The sequence below is a fragment of the Cydia fagiglandana genome, chromosome 24, assembly GCF_963556715.1.
Source record: "Cydia fagiglandana chromosome 24, ilCydFagi1.1, whole genome shotgun sequence".
Lineage (NCBI taxonomy): Eukaryota > Metazoa > Arthropoda > Insecta > Lepidoptera > Tortricidae > Cydia > Cydia fagiglandana.
Window position 1 is genome coordinate 2,726,809 of NC_085955.1, and position 17,861 is coordinate 2,744,669.

Here is a 17,861-nt window from a genome sequence, read left to right on the forward strand (position 1 = left end):
CTACACTACGAGGTCAAGTTATGGTCAGTAAGGTGTGTTTGCTTAGTATTTAGCATTCTAGCAGTTCCAGAAGTAGTCTAGATGTAAAGAATAAATACACGGCGCTGTATTACGAGGACGGGTACTGCTGTGAACCGCTCGTGTGACGTAGGCTTATGTCGCTCTGGGAAGAGAAGCCTTATAAGGGGCCCACTGATTAACAGTCCGCCGGACGGTATCGGCCTGTCAGTTGTTCGGAACTGTCAAAATTTTGTTCTAACTGACAGGCCGATACCGTCCGGCGGACTGTTAATCAGTGGGCCCCTTTTAAACATGTTTGTTTGCAGGTGTTCGGTGGGCGAGAGTCGACGTGCGGCAGCTCCTCACACTCCACACCCGTCAAAGGGGCCTTCACAGATTCACACTCAGACTCCATAAGGAGCTCTGGCATTAAATTTAAGGTGAACCAATTTTCACTGACTCTTGGTTTATTCACTTTAAACTCTCCCGATTTGTACACATAATTATTTAATTACACAAACGGGTCTACCGCGGTATCCTCCTAAGGCCTAGGTCCTACCTATAGTACTTATTCAGTTCAATGAAATTTAAATCATATTCGATTGGAACAGAGTTGCTTTTCCTGTGTTTAGTTCAGTTTTTGAACAACGCAAAATCAACTCTATTAGCTACATTGTAGGTTCAAATTTCTGTGGCAAATTTTGCATTGTTCATTTGTATGGCTGGGAGGAGGGTATAATTTTATTGTTTTTACCTTTAATTCCGACGTTTCAGGCCCCCTAGCAAAGATTACAATCGCTATCGCTTCGACAGCAAAAAGCATTATGTATCTCTATCACTCTTCCCCATTAGTGTGACAGTGACAGTTGCGTTTCGATCGCTACGGAGCGTTAGCGATTGGCATCTTGGCTACGCGGCCAGCTGAGTTGCACCAGATGTGGTCACGTAAATACCACAAAAGAAAAGAAAAAAAGGTCTTTCAAACAATGAAATTATATCGCGGTAGACCCGTTTGTGTAATTAAATATGTCTTGGTTTATTCGCCTACTTTTAGTAAACGTAAAACGTCGTAAGTACCGTAAACTGGGGTAAATAGGGACAAAATTCCATACATTGTTATGTTTTTGTATAAACTACGAGCATTTATTGTGATAAGACTTTAGTATAAGATTAAAACTAATTGCTATACCCTGTCCGGGTTCATGTTCACATATGTGTACCTACCGTGTATACCTACTTATAATGTTGTACATGATTGCAATGATTAAATGAACTTTAAATATGATGTACCTAACAATTTCTTAAAAAAGTACCCAAAAAAATGTTATTATTTGATTGCAAATAATAGTAGGTTTCGTATGATACAATTTGTATGGGTAGCTAATTAAGGACTTATCAAGTAAATCACATTTTAAATTTTGTCCCTTTTCACCCCAGCTATCCCTATTCAGGGTGCGTATCGATGGCTATAAACATTTTTATTATAATATCAGTTGCAATAACGCTTATTTAGTATAATTATTAAATGATATAACAACACTTAATATATTTTCATATGACATAAATTATCATTTTATATAAAGATTAATTGATCTAATAACATTTAGCATAACATTCTTCAAGTATAATGCATATTTTCTATACTGAATTTATGATATAAAGTTATTTCATCTAAAGTAGAATTGTTGATATAATGTATTAGATATATAATTCCACATTTACTATTACACACTACAAAAAACGACTATTTTTACATATAACGAACTGCTATTTATAACTAGGTAGGTAAGGTTAAGAACTGCGACCCTTACACAAAACCAACCGCTACCAGAATACTAGGTTAGGTTAGGTTAAGAACTGCGACCCCTACACAAAACCAACCGCTACCAGAATACTAGGTTAGGTTAGGTTAAGAACTGCGACCCCTACACAAAACCAACCGCTACCAGAATACTAGGTTAGGTTAGGTTAAGAACTGCGACCCCTACATAAAACCAACCGCTACCAGAAAAATAGGTTAGGTTAGGTTAGAATTGCGTCCATTACACAAAACAAACCACTACCTAATCTGCGTTAAACATTTACATATGTCGTCATAAAAATACCTTTACTATAATATTATACCGAATAATGCTTATATAATAATAATTGTATAATAAATGAGCATTATATCACATGATCGTTATAATAAATGAGTGTTATATCAAAAGATAATTATACAAAATGATATGAAAGATTTTAATAATATACCAAATGTATATTATACAACGTGAGTTATTATATTTTCTGAAATTATATTAAATGTTGTTATATCTACAGAAAATATATTAATTATTTTTATATCGATCATTACACACCCCCCTATTCACCCCGGTTGATGGTACTTATCGAAACAAATCATTTATTTCAGTGAAATTGGGCAAACTTGGTTACAATGTCAATTTTATATATTTTTTTTTTTATTAGTGTAATTTATTTTTCTGTCTGTGTGTATATAATTTCTGTCTGCTGTCTTTGCATGGTTGTTGTTATCCTTTTCTTTTTCTTTCTTTTTCATCTTTTTGTCCTGTGCATGTGTGCTTTATCAAATAAATGACTTTCTAATCTATTCTACGTATTGTATTCTAACTAACCGCGTGGTTTATGATATGGTGAAGGTCGCGGGAGTCCGCTGGATGCGGGTGGCGCAAGACCGGTCATTGTGGTACTCTTTGGGGGAGGTCTATATATCCAGCAGTGGACGTCCTCTGGCTGATATGATGATGATGATGATGATTCTAACTAAACGATTATTTTCAGAAAAACAAATCGGCATCGGAACTGAAGACTGGTTCACCTAAAAGTTACGGTTCATCGCACACCTCGGGAACGAGGAGCGAAGACGAGGTGGTCATACAAGGATCACCACGACATAGGTACGTATACCTCATAAATATAAGAGAGTTCCAGTTCCTCGGTAGAGAGTTCCATTTTGTACTATTTGGAGTTGAAACTCTAGGTCTCCAGGTCTAGGTTAGGTATCCAAAGGTTATCTCGAAGAGATCGCTCATTCGCGATAAGACTGCATGTTGTTTACTTCCACTCGTATTCATATTTTACATATTGTATTCTGTATTTATCGATATACATATGTATAATCGGAAGTCCATTAACGAATAGTCCCTGTGACAGCTCAAAAATGCTACGAGAATTCCGACCTCTGAATTAATTAATCCACTCGACTACCTACCTACAGATCAACTGTGCCAAGTGTCAGCGCACAGTTACACAATGCAAGATGTCATGCAATAGCAAACCAGCTATTGTAATTTAATCCAAAGTCCCTCCCATTATGATTTCATGGTTTCTTTTTAGGGTTCCGTACCCAAAGGGTAAAACGGGACCCTATTACTAAGACTTCGCTGTCCGTCCGTCCGTTTGTCTGTCACCAGGCTGTATCTCACGAACCGTGATAGCTAGACAGTTGAAATTTTCACAGATGATGTATTTCTGTTGCCGCTATAACAATAAATACTAAAAACAGAATAAAATAAAGATTTAAATGGGGCTCCCATACAACAAACGTAATTTTTGACCAAAGTTAAGCAACGTCGGGAGTGGTCAGTACTTGGATGGGTGACCGTTTTTTTTGCTTTTTTTTGTTTTTTTTTTGCATTATGGTACGGAACCCTTCGTGCGCGAGTCCGACTCGCACTTGCCCGGTTTTTTAAGCTTAATAACGACTGTTCCAGTTCATACTCGGCAGCGATGAGCCAGCACCACCCGGCTGCGCCGCGACACAGCAGTCTCACGGCCGCAGCCACCAGTATCATGGGAGGATCCCCTAATAGGAGTAGGTGGGTATTTTTATGTCTTCTTCTTCCTCGTGTTATCCCGGCATTTTGTCACCGCTCATGGGAGCCTGGGGTCCGCTTGACAACTAATCCCAAATTGACGTAGGCACTAGTTTTTACGAAAGCCACTGACATCTGACCTTCCAACCCAGATAGGGATTAGTCCGGTTTCCTTGCGATGTTTTCCTTCACCGAAAAGCGACTGGTAAATATCAAAATGATATTTCGTATATAAGTTCCGAAAAACTCATTGGTACGAGTCGGGGTTTGAACCCGCGACCTCCGGATTGATAGTCGCACGCTCTTACCGCTAGGCCACCAGCGCAGCTTAGGTGGGTATTTCTTCATAAAAACATAAGTATTTTAGAGAGTGTATAAGGGAGAAGTAGAAGCGGGAGTAGAAAGGGGTAGATTTCGGCGGACTTTCTCTGATCAGATCAGGGAAATCCTGAAGAAAGGCCAGGTCAAGAACACCCTGAACCTGCGAGCGTGTATGAGGAATGTTCATCATCATCATCTCAGCCATAAGACGTCCACTGCTGAACATAGGCCTCCCCCTTGTTATGGGGGGTGAATGCCATAATCGCCACGCTTGGCAGGCGGGTTGGCGATCGCAGTCGAGTACACTGTAACTATTTGAGGGACGCTGCTGCCCGTCCACCGGTGGTCTTGGACGTAGTTTAAGGACATACCCGGGTCCATGAGGAATGTTATCACGAGTGTATTAGAAATGACAGAATTTTCTTTGATTCCAGTTTACGAAGACTGGAAACCAGTGAGAGGTTCTGGGAAAACCTGAAACACCTACGGACGGGGTCCGTCGGGTATGACACGCAACTCGACTTTATGGACTTCGTTGCGCTGTTTCGGAGTTTCAGGTAAGATTAACCGACCGCTTAAATGAATCCTCGCCTGCGCGGTACGGGGGCGACGGGGTGGGGCAGCTACGGGTGGCGGGGAAGGTGCGGGCGGCAGGCGTACGGCACCCGCACCTTTCCCGCCACCCTTAGTCATCCCTCCCCGATATATCGGTCATTGGCATCCATCTACGGACGCCAATGACCGATATATCCGCACCGCAGGTCCAATGCCAAAGACGGATTAATCGGTCACATACCACAGAGCAACATAGACCTAGTGCATAAACATAAAGTTTAATTTCAGTTTTGACACTTCGGTGACGTGGCGTCCGAGTGACAGCTTTTGTGTTTGACACGGCGTCGAAAAGGTACAAGATACGTCAAAAATTTACTAAAGATACGACATGGATCGGATATGTCAGTGTCAAAAGTGACGTTCCTTCGACATCTCCTAACCGATTCGAACTTTGAGATACGTCAATTAATAGATCTAGAACCGATATGGATTAGACGTGCTAGTGTCGAAATGACGTTTTTGTTTGAAGAAACGTCACATTTGACTCTGACTTATCTAATCCATATCGTTTCTAGATCTATTAATTGACGTATCTTAAAGTTCGAATCGGGCGGTTGTCAAGTAGCAGTGCCTACTGATAAATCCACTACTTGATGCTAGATTTCGACCACAATATAACGTGCGTTTTGGCAAGAAAACGAATGCATGGAGTTAGCACTCCTCCTCCCATCCCATCCTTACTTATTCCTCTATGGTGGTCTGTGACTGATATATCCGTCATTGGCATCAAAAAGGTTAAACCACCTTTATTCTGCAGCTTGGTGATGCGATCGGAACTGCGAGACGTGTTCGAGCAGCTAGCAGTTCCTCGAGCGCGGTCGCCGCTTCTCGCCGAGAAGAGCCGAAGCTCACCCGAACTGTTCCGAAGCAAGACTGCCTTTAGAACGGGTAAGTTAGGTACCTAACCCTTTGACCGCCGCGCCTATGTAAGAACACCCCCGTCAGCTGTCGGACCGACATTATCAAATGCATATTGTCGGATGTCGGATGTAGTATCTAACATCCTATCGGATGTATCCTACAGGATACTGTGATACTGCGGAAGCGAATGTAGGATCTTACATTCGATATAGTATCGGACAATGTGAAAACGCTCTTATATTGTAGAAAAGACTAGTCAAGTTCTTTTACACTTGTCAATTGAGCGTTTTCCAAAAAAAATGTACATTTCATTCATGTCTTCAAAATATTGACTTCTTGGGCTCATTTTACTCGGAATCATTTGTACATTCACGCCTCATACATGAAAAAAATGTGTTCCAAAATTTTGTATGAAAAATATTTTTCCAGTGCATCACGTTCATACAAATAAAAAAACTTTTCATACAAAAATGTGCCGATCTGGAAAGGAAATCTTGGGACACATTTTTTCATGTATGGGCGTGAATGTACAAATGATTCTGAGTAAAATGAGCCCAAGAAGTCAATATTTTGAAGACATTAATGAAATGTACATTTTTATTGGAAAACGCTCAATTAAGTACCTGTTATAGAACAAAAGTGAAACTGTTGTATATGTATGCAACTACCTATGCATGTGTGTGGCTGCGCCCACCATCCATCTTACTTACGTGAATAAAGCAGTGTGCTATAAACCACCGCTTGTGTCACTCGTCTCCTCGGCCCTATACATATCAGAAACCATTTGGTTCCCAAAGAAACGAGATTTCTAGCCTAACAAGGAAAGTAATTACATGACATTTTCTCTACAGGTCTTTTGACACGAAACGGGTCTCTGGATCTGGAACCGCCCAGCGATAAAGCAGCCAGGAAGAAGGCCTTTGACCTCCTTGCCGCTGCCGCCTTACCAGGTATATATATACCTGTTGTATAATTTATTCATTTCCGCAAACCATAGGTTATCTTGAAGGGATCGCTTTTCAGGGATAAGGCCGCCTGTTGTTTACCTTTGCTATAATTTATATTTTCTTTTGTATTGTTTTTTTTTTATTGAAGTGTGCAATAAAGATTATTTGTATTGTATAGGGATCATGAAAACTAAAATCAATTAAAACCAAAATATTATTTTGCTTATCCGCGTAAAAAGTAAAATAAAAAAGTAAAGTAAAATAAGTAAAAAGTAAGTAATATTTTGGTTTTAATTAATATGGATTGCCGCAAAGTAACGCCTGATTCTATTCACTATTTAGAATCATTTGCACGTAGGTACCCATACAACCATTTCCAGTCGCCGTTACGACGCGGTGTAGACACATCTTGTGTCGACACCGTCTGTTTCGGTCACAATTCCAGTCGCAGAGTCGTCGCCGTGTCGACACAGTTACCAGAAATGGGGAAGGGTCGACACATGACACAAAGTGACATAAAGTGTGGTCGCCGTGTGCACACATTGTTTCGGGTTTGCGACTACTTTATGCCAAAATCATTCGTTCATTCGTTCATTTTGTTCCTGTCAAATGGAAACTGTCAGATGGAAAAATAGTTAAATAAAAATAAGTGACATTAATACGCCATCTCTAAAACGGATTACAAGACGTAATTATATATTGTTTGCATTTATATTACAATAGGACTTAAATTATTATGGGGAATTAAACTGCTCGAGTGATTTGATAAACTAAGTGTAATATAATCAACGCGCCACCACATTGTTTTAGTTTAGCCGGAAATGAAATTGTTTACTTCTCAGTGCTTGTGTTCATAAATATATTATTTGATGCATTTTTAGTACTTCGATGCGTATACTATACTTAAATAACAGAAATAACGCTTTACATACTACGAAACTTGTTAATTATGATGTATAAATATGGTTTAAGGCTGAGAAATATTGCAGTCACAAAGTAGTCGCAAATGTTTCGACTTTGTGTCGACTCTGTGTAGACACATGACACGCGCTGTCAAAAGTAATAACAAAGTTACTGGATTTGCAAAATGGCTCCTTGTGTTCATTTGTTTTCAGATATTCTCAAAGTGTAAAAATGACGTGGTCAGAGATGGGACTTAATGGAATAAAAAAAGTTAATCCTCAAATTTTAATCACGATTAGTTTAGTCGACCTAACATAGATTGAAATTGAATTAATCTGAACATTAATCGAATAAATTATCGATTAAATCTCGGTTGGAAGTTGACAGGGGGCCATTTTTGTACGTAAAAATAATAGAAATGTCTTGCATGCAGATGGTAGCCAAACACTTTGTCATATGTCATAAAAGTCGAGATGGGTGTCTATTTATAGGTTTTAGGGAGTGCCGATTTCGAAAATGATGACCATTTTGGAATCCAAAATGGCGGCCATGCACTGTGTCATAAAAGTCGTCATGGATGTCGTTTTATACGTTTTAGGGGGCCCCAATTTTGAAAATGATGACCATTTTGGAATCCAAAATGGCGGCAATGCACTATGCCATAAAAGTCGTCATGGGTGTCGTTTTATAGGTTTTAGGAGGCGCAGATTTAAAAAATGATGACCATTTTGGATTCCAAGATGGCGGCCATGCACTATATCATAAAAGTCGTCATGGATGTCGTTTTATAGGTTTTAGGGGGCCCCGATTTAGAAAATGATGACTATTTTGAAATCCAAAATGGCGGCCATGCACTATGTCATAAAAGTCGTCATGGGTGCCGTTTTATAGGTTTTGGGGGGCGCAGATTTAGAAAATGATGACCATTTTGGATTCCAAAATGGTGGCCATGCACTATGTCATAAAAGTCGTCATGGGTGTCGTTTTATAGGTTTTAGGGGGCGCAGATTTCGAAAACGATGACCATTTTGGATTCCAAGATGGCGGCCATGCACTATGTCATAAAAGTCGTCGTCATGGGTGTCGTTTTATAGGTTTTGGGGGGCGCAGATTTCGAAAATGATAACCATTTTTGATTCCAAAATGGCGGCCATGCACTATGTCATAAAAGTCGTCATGGATGTCGTTTTATGGGTTTTAGGGGGCCCCGATTTAGAAAATGATGACCATTTTGAAATCCAAAATGGCGGCCATGCACTATGTCCTAAAAGTTGTCATGGGTGTCGTTTTATAGGTTTTGGGGGGCGCAGATTTAGAAAATGATGACCATTTTGGATTCTAAAATGGTGGCCATGCACTATGTCATAAAAGTCGTCATGGGTGTCGTTTTATAGGTTTTAGGGGGCGCAGATTTCGAAAACGATGACCATTTTGGATTCCAAGATGGCGGCCATGCACTCAGTGGCGTGCAGTGGAGATAAGACTTAAATCGGGCTCTAGAAGAGTCATTCTTGAAGGAATGTAACGCAAACTATAAAAATCGGCAACTTTTTTTTTGGTCATTTTGTATGGACTGCCTACCCTAGTGCCTACCTTTTTTTGTATGCACTGCACGCCACTGCATGCACTATGTCATAAAAGTCGTCATGGATGTCGTTTTATAGGTTTTAGGGGGCCCGCTTTCGAAAATGATGACCATTTTATAATCCAGAATGGCGGCCATGCACTATGTCATAAAAGTCGTCATGGGTGTCGTTTTATAGGTTTTGGGGGGCGCAGATTTCAAAAATAATAACTATTTTGGAATCCAAGATGGCGGCCATGCACTATGTTAAAAGTCGACATGGATGTCGTTTTATTGGTCATGGTCATAATTTTCGAAATCTGCTCTTCCTAATACCTATAAATCAACATCTATGACGGCTTATATGACAAAGTGCACGGCAGACATCTTGGAATCCAAAATGGTCATCATTTTCGAATTCTGCACTCCCTAAAACCTATAAAACGATATCCATGACGACTATTATGACAAAGTGCACGGCACACATCTTGGATTCCAAACTGGTCATCATTTTCGAAATCGGCACTTCCTAAAACCTATAAAACGATATTCATGACGACTTTTATGACAAAATACGTAGCCGCCATCTTGGATTATAAAATGATCATCGTTTTCGAATTCTGCACTCCCTAAAACCTATAAATCGACATCCGTGACGACGCAAGTTATCTTTATTTTCAGATTTAACAAATTGCTACAGAATACAAAGGACAAAAAAAGAAGCGAGGAGGTAATGAAACAAGCAAAAATACAGATGATTCCTCGACGCAATTGGATGCTGCTTAAATTGTGTCCAAATTTTTTTGTCATAAAAGTTTTTATTTTTCACATATTACTCTCACAAGTTCCGTGACATTTCGACCTTGTAATTTTTTAAGTAAATGTTATTAAAAAATGAGGATCTCACTATAATAATATAATCAAGGTATGTTTATATTTGATGATTGAAATAGTAACGCAAAAAAATATATATATTTGTGTCTTATATTCCTGCCGAAGACTTTTATTTTTCCTTTTCCTTCTACACAAGTTTGGCCAAGTAATAAGAATTTAGTGCTCTCAATTTTCTTTTGACTTCTACAACAGTAAAGCTACGAGGCCATGTTTGGTATCATTTTCGTATAAATTTGCAGTACCAAATTTAGTTATGGTATCACATTGACACCATTCCAAAGTAAAAACATATAAACTTATTAAAATACTTTCTTTTAAACTCCTCTTCACGCTTAAACTGCTGAAAAGTTTTAATTTAAATTTAGTACACATATATTTTGAGTCCCGAGACAGGACATAATAAGTTATCTCAAAAATCATCCTTTAAAGGTGTGAAATGAGGTGTAGGGGGGAATTCAGAATTGACTTCTTGAAGTTAATACTGTTTAAGTTTAGGTTTGAAGTCATGTTTTTTTATCATTTTTAACTAAATCAAAGATGTAGACCATCCCAAATTTAATATAAATCGGTTTAGCGGTTATTGATTTCCCGTACAAATTTCCACGCCACTTTTCACACCTTAAAAAGATGATTTTGGTTATAAGATCTATCCTGTGTCCTGTTCCGGGACGCAAACTATTTCTATACCAAATTTCAACGAAATCGGTTCAGCGGTTAAGCGTCAAGAGGAGTTTAAAAAAAAACCGGCCAAGTGCGAGTCGGACTCGCGTATTAAGGGTTCCATTAAGTCCGACTCGCGCTTGACTGCACATTTCTAATAGGTTTTCCTGTCATCTATAGGTAAATAACTATTTTGTGTATTCAGACGGATAGACATACAGACGCACGAGTGATCCTATAAGGATTCCGTTTTTTGCTTTTGAGGTACGGAACCCTAAAAAGATTTTTTGTAATTTTGTGGAATGGTGTCAATGTGATACCTTAAATGGATTCAGCAACCCAGATTTATAGGAAAACGATACCATACACGGCCTAGCACCTTCACTGATGTAGATATATCAAGATAAAATTGAGAGCCCTAAAGCGCGGATATCTCAAAAACTATTCAACATATCGAAAAAATTGACTGAATAAACTTGTAATAAATATAGTTTTTGAGATATAATCGAAAAACCGGAAAATGGGACATTCAAAGCCCCCTCTCTTCCCCCCGCTCAAGGGCTACGGCCGGGGACTTTTGATATGTTCACCTCCTAACTTGTCCAAACCAGAGTCACAAAGTTACAGAGTCAAAAATTGTGTTCCGAGCATTTCCCTCTACAACTTTTTTGAGCATTCGTTGGCTGACCTAAGTAGCTTATTGCATTTCTTTAAAAACTTTTCTGTAAAAGGTTGACGGGTGTTGGGCGTTGATAAATATGGTTTTGGTCGATTATTATCATTTGCATCGCCCATGATGACTTACTAGAATTACTTACGAGCACACGAGACACTAATAGTAGTTTGACAAACCTTGGTTTTCAAGAGGTATTTTATATTGACATTTGCTGTCACAAATTTGCTGTCAGATTTAGTCGCAAACCGCACGCAAAGTGCACACAAATGTGTCGACACCTTGTTACGGAAAAGTGTACACACGGCGACGACACTTTGTTTCGAAACAATTCTAGACACATTGTGTGGACTCTGTTACGACACATCTGACATTTAGTTACCACTTTGATGATTCTGCGACTGGAATGGTTATATGGGTACAGATTCTACACTATAAAGGATCTGCTAGAGTTAGTCACTATGCTCAACATTGTACACTAGAAATACTCGCTAAATTCGTTTTTCTATTATAGAATATTTCCCCTTCCGTCACTCACGCGCCACAATATTTGAGGCGTCTTTTCAAAAGGGCTTATATATTTCTCTATTGAACACCATACAATAATAATCCCTTATTTAATTACACAAACGGGTCTACCGCGATATAATTTCATTGTTTTTACATTAAATTCCGACGTTTCAGCTGATTTGCACCAGCTGTGGTATGGAATTTAAGGTAAAAACAATGAAATTATATCGCGGTAGACCCGTTTGTGTAATTAAATATGTTTACAAAACGCGAGAGTTTAAAGTGTTATAAAAATAAGCCCTTTATAAAAGACACTCCTCATTTGTAACTAAAGTGTAATTCTATAGAACTTGCTAACTATGTAACCAAACCGCCATATTGAAACTGTCACTGTATGATGATTTCAATATGGCGGTTTGTTTACATAGTTATAGTTAGGGAGGCGAATAGGGGAATTTTCGGCAATACTCGAGCGTGGCAGTTTAAAATATGAGAGATACCTTAGACCTAATAGAACAACCTTGTAAAGTATTTAGCTCTATATGTAGTGACGCGCGCCTAGGATAGACGATCAGATTAGTAAAAAAAAATGGATAGTCTGAAATACTCGAGCGCGTCAGATTAAGATATTGGGGGTTGATTTTAGCGTTTAAAGACTAAATTTAACTAATCTGACGATAAGTCCTTGACGCCGCCGAGTTATAGGGTCGCGAACTTGTAAAAAAAAAACGTTAATCCGGCATTCTCGAGCGCGATTTTTTTTATTTTTATTTTGAAGAATATAATCTAAAACTTACTAAAAATACAAAATCTGCCGGTTTCCGCATGACCGGAAGTGTGGAGGAGCCATTTCGTCTTCCTAAGAACGCGTTGCGGCATATAAGTCGCGAACGATACATTTTACAAAAAAAAAGTTTAAATAAACAAAAAAGGTAATTTTATTTTACACAAAAAAGGTCTCTTTACATAAGAAAGGAAAAAAAAGAAACCAAACCAAACCAAAAAACCTTTTTCGGTCAGATTAAGAGAACCCATCAACATTTTTGTCAGATTAAAAAAATATGCTTTCAGGATAGCGAGATAAACCTCCCCTATGAAAATCTGACGCGCTCGAGTATTTCAAAAATACTTTTTTTTTTTGCATTTTCAAAAATTCATCGTAACTTATCGTCACGCCGAAATCGTCAGTTTTTTTAAAGGAAGCTTCCTTGGGGCCTAATTAACACCCCTTCCGAAAATCTGACGCGCTCGAGTAAATTTTTTTTTTTGCATTTTTGACTACTTTATATGCCTACCCCCACCACGCAAACCGGCAGATTAGTATACCGTTGTTATCAGAGGCACTCGGGGCATACGTAATATGAATATCTGACGCGCTCGAGAATGCCCAAGTAACTGTTTTTTTTAACATTTTTGAAAAACCGTACACGCCAAACCCACCGCTAAAATGGTTTTTGCCATACAAGCTTTTCTTTTCGAAATTATTTTATCTTTCGATTTTGATAGGTCTCGACGGCGCCGTTGAATTACGCCATTTAGCTACCTCGCCTCCCTAACTATTAGCAAGTTCCATAGAATGACACTTTAATGTTGACAGGAGCATGCCCGGATGTCGGTGGTAGGGTGCTGTCTCTGCCCACTCTCGGCAAGTTCTGCGAGACCCGACAAAGCGAACCTAAGACTGAACAACAATTAAAGGACATTATTCAGGTGAGAGGATTATTAAAATAGACTCTGGTTTATACGGTTAAAAAATGTAATTACATATGTTCTTACTAGAAAGGGCGCCACAAGTGGTTCCTACCCAACTTTTACATTTTCAGATGACGATCATACATCACAGAATAATTAATAGTACCTATACTACCGTACAAAAAGGACACTTCCTACAAAACCGAAGTTTGACAGCGATTCAGAGACGAATCATGATATCTCTTTCCCCTTTCTAACATGGCACTATCCTTTTCGACTATTTAGGGTTATCAAAATTCAAGTAATTATCTTATCCGTGGCCGTGCACGTAAAGGGACGTCAAGTTATGTCAACCCTAATAATTGCTCGGAGCAATGTTGAGCCGAACGGAGCGGAGTTTGCACGAAGTCAGGAGTGTCTCCCCAATGGTTCTAGTTCCATAGACCCTAATAGCACTTAAGTCCTTTATACCATTTTGAACATTTTGCAAAAAGCGAAACGACAGAAAAATTGTTATAATGGACTGAATCTGCTCACACAATTTCACGAGAATTGCGACCCGTAGAGTGCCCAGTTGGGACACTATAGTAAGCTCCCAATAATAGGTAATCATCAAAGCTCTCCAAACGGCCTCTAATACGTGTTGGATCTACGCACGCCTTATAAGGTGACTTAAAAACCCGAGTTTGTAAAGGAGATACAAATAATAATATGATACATTCATTGACGTATATCTATGGACTACGGGTAATAAGAATGGGGCATGAATGGGGCCAGTATAGCGGTGTGACACCGCTACAACGCATATTGACGAGTTCGCATCACGCGCGCGATTGGTCGCAACTAGTGCGTTAGACTGCACGATTGGCTCGAATTCGCGAGTGACACCGCTGACTTAGTACCATTTTTAGGGTTCCGTACCCAAAGGGTAAAACGGGACCCTACTACTAAGACTCCGCTGTCCGTCCGTCTGTCACCAGGCTGTATCTCACGAGCCGTGATAGCTAGACAGTTGAAATTTTCACAGATGATGTATTTCTGTTGCCGCTATAACAACAAATACTAAAAAGTACGGAACCCTCGGTGGGCGAGTCCAACTCGCACTTGTCTGGTTTTTTAGTGCCCGTAGGGCCCGTGTACACGGTGCCGCCTCCGCGCCGACACCGCACCGCCGCCGCACCTTCGCGCTATGTACACGAGACACGTAAAGCCCGCCGCCGCGCCGGCACCGCTCCGCCTCCTAGCTAGCGCGGAGGTGCGGCGGCGGTGTGGTGTCGGCGCGGAGGCGGTACCGTGTACACGCGCTCTAAGGCCAGTCCTGATATATAAGAATGTAGCTTAGGAATGTAAGACTTCTCTAACACCAGTTTTCTCTCCCCAGAGGCACGAACCAGACCCCACGCTGCGCGCCGAGAACTGCCTCTCTTTCGAGGGTTTCGTTCGTTTTCTGACTGATAAGGACAACTATGCGTTCGTTCCAGAACAGAGGAGGAATAACTTTGCTCAGTAAGTTATTCATTTAACGTGAAATATGTAAATGTATTTAATTTTGGATTTCTTGGATTTTAGGGTTCCGTACCTCAAAAGGAGAAAACGGAACCCTTATACACCGTGTTTTTTTTTATTTCCGTTAATTTCCTGAGCTTAAATTAAGTAACTTTCTCAAAGACACCAATATTCTAATTAACTCCATTTCGGAGATAATCATTTTTTTTTCCTATAAGGCCCCTACAAGCGTGTACACTTGACTTAGGGCCGGTTTACATATTGATTAGTGTTTGAATGAGTTCATACATTTGCTACTAAACGTATGTACAATCTCGGTCAATCGATGTACGAAATGACATTGATATGTCACAGATTTCAATTGTTTGGTTGGGTTAAATGTAATGCCCGTGTTACAACAACGCTATATGCTACATTTAATTACTTTTTAAACATAATTTTGTATTAAAAAAAATAAAAAAATATTTTTTTTTTTTAAATTAACGGTGCCATTTAGTTCTCTTAAACGTACTTAACCATACCCCGAAGTTAACGGAATTCAATAAAAACACGGTGTAGAGTTAAACCTAACTTTGCAGCTATTTTCTAGCACAAAGCGTCCGGAGCTAGGTCTCACTTAGTATATTAGGGCTCGACAAGTTTCGAGGAATATGCCAGTCCCAAAAGCCCAAACTAAGCCACAATTTCTTAGAAAACGAATGGCGAAACTATCTTAAAAACCGTCCGAGTTAAGTGTCTGTATCAATATTATCAATAACATGTTTGTTGTACTTGGGTATTTTAATTAATTGTACCACTGTATATATATTGTATGTAAATAAATGATTTATTTCATTAATATATCTTATTTTTATCTAAAGAAAACCTACAGAAGATGAAGATCAAAGCCGAGAGCAAGCGAAAGACATGTCGGGACCGCTAAGCCAGTACTACATCGCAAGCAGTCATAACACCTACTTAACAGGACACCAGCTAAAAGGAGAATCGTCGGTCGAGCTGTATAGCCAGGTCAGTCTAGCTTTTAGGGTTTAGAAAGGTCTAGAAAAGGCATTATTAGCGCCTAGCGAGATGGCAAAGGACTCAAAAAAGAGATGACGGGACTTTTAAGCCAGTACTGCATCACAACACCTACTTAACAGGACACCAGCTAAAAGGAGTCTTCGGTCGAGCTGTATAGCCAGGTCAGTCTAGCTTTTAGGGTTTAGAAGGGTCCAGAAAAGGCATTCATAGCGTCTAGCGAGATGGCAAAGGACTCAAAAAAGAGCTGGCGGGACCTCTAAGCCAGTACTGCATCACAACACCTACTTAACTGGACACCAGCGAAAAGGAGAATCCTCGGTCGAGCTGTATAGCCAGGTCAGTCTATTAGCTTTTAGGGTTTAGAAAGGTCTAGAAAAGGCATTTTTAGCGCCTAGCGAGATGGCAGGTCCTTTAAGCTAGTAACTAAATCGCTAGCAATCACAACACCTACTTAACAGGACACCAGCTAAAAGGAGTCTTCGGTCGAGCTGTATACTTGTATAGCCAGGTCAGTCTAGCTTAAAAGCTAAATCTTAAAGGATTTAGAACTGTATGGGACACTTGCACTATTGACACCAGTGTCAAATTGTATTGGTAACCAGCGCAACCCAGGTTAACGGTTTAACCGTTTAACCCCGGGTTAGTGGGATAGTTCAAATGACCCTTAAGGTCAGGAAAAGGAAGTCGTAGCGCCTAGAGATCGCAAGGGGGCCGCGAAATCCTCAAGGGCGCGGAAGTTCGAATCCTACTGACTGCGCCATATTATATTCAGTGATAAAACATTTGTTTCGAAGAGCCCATCAACGTGCAAACTATAGTTTTTTTTTACCATTAGAAATAAGGTAAACAATCTTGATGTGTCTTTTAATTGAAAAAGACATTTTTAAAATAAGTTACGGCAAATATGTATGTAACAATTATGAATCTAATACGGTCATTTATATTCTTCTGCTTTCATAAGTAATAGTTATTGATTTTTAAAAAGCGTGTTTAAATTAATAGACATGCCAAGATCGCTTACCTTCTTGCAAGTTCTTTCTAATGCGTAAATCGTGATTATTTAAATTTAACGACAGGTATTTTAAAAACGAGGGCCGTTACGCTGCGTGCTGTAACTATTGTGAATTTAAGTACCTTTTGAATACATCAAACTAGTTTTTATATTGCTGGATAGGTCGATCTACGAACTGAAAACAAGATCGGCCGTTTTAACTTTGTTTTTAAAATAAGTTTTACACATGTGCGATCAAACATCGTCAAGCTTCCAAACTTCCAACTGCCGTATTCAAACTTCAAGATATTCACAAGAGACGACACGTACTAGATCCATTCTAGATACGTTATAGTTTAGATATCAACTAGTTCTCTTTTGCAGCACAATTCGGGCAACCAATGTCACTTTTACGTTACAAGAAGATATCTACTAGATGTGAATTGGATCTCTAAGTCATATCCTGTGGAAATCGTTCAAGAATATCTCCAGAATCGCGCAAATGTCAAATTTGACAGGTTAGATCTTAAACATATCGTTATCGTATCTTGGTGATGTCTAATAGATGTCTATTTCAAAATCCGAATCGGGCCAAAGAGCACTCAACAGTGTCTGTGCTTAACAAAAGCTAGTTACTATACCTACTTAATAAGGCTATAAACTTAATCGAGAGCGTTCGGTAATTTTTTTTCGTATGATATATGATCCGCCCGAAACTTGATCGGTTTTTTTTATATTATAAAGGCGAAAGTGTGTCTGTCTGTCTGTCTGTTACCTCTTCACGCTTAAGCCGCTGAACCGATTTAGTCGAAAACACACCAACTTGAGTTTGTTATAAGGGCATGGTTAATACAGATTAAATAAAACAGAA

The 17,861-nt window shown here is 39.3% G+C and overlaps 1 protein-coding gene across 1 annotated transcript in view; it reads left to right on the forward strand.

Annotated features, from left to right (window-relative positions):
- LOC134676298 (1-phosphatidylinositol 4,5-bisphosphate phosphodiesterase epsilon-1-like) overlaps positions 1-17,861 on the forward strand; it is a 108,124-nt gene that overhangs the window by 23,174 nt on the left and 67,089 nt on the right. The window contains exons 10-18 of the mRNA XM_063534673.1: positions 327-440; positions 2,800-2,915; positions 3,732-3,836; positions 4,589-4,711; positions 5,527-5,657; positions 6,482-6,580; positions 13,379-13,491; positions 14,855-14,979; positions 15,840-15,987. Of these exons, the coding sequence (XP_063390743.1) occupies positions 327-440; positions 2,800-2,915; positions 3,732-3,836; positions 4,589-4,711; positions 5,527-5,657; positions 6,482-6,580; positions 13,379-13,491; positions 14,855-14,979; positions 15,840-15,987 (1,074 nt within the window). The remainder of the gene's footprint in view (positions 1-326; positions 441-2,799; positions 2,916-3,731; positions 3,837-4,588; positions 4,712-5,526; positions 5,658-6,481; positions 6,581-13,378; positions 13,492-14,854; positions 14,980-15,839; positions 15,988-17,861) is intronic.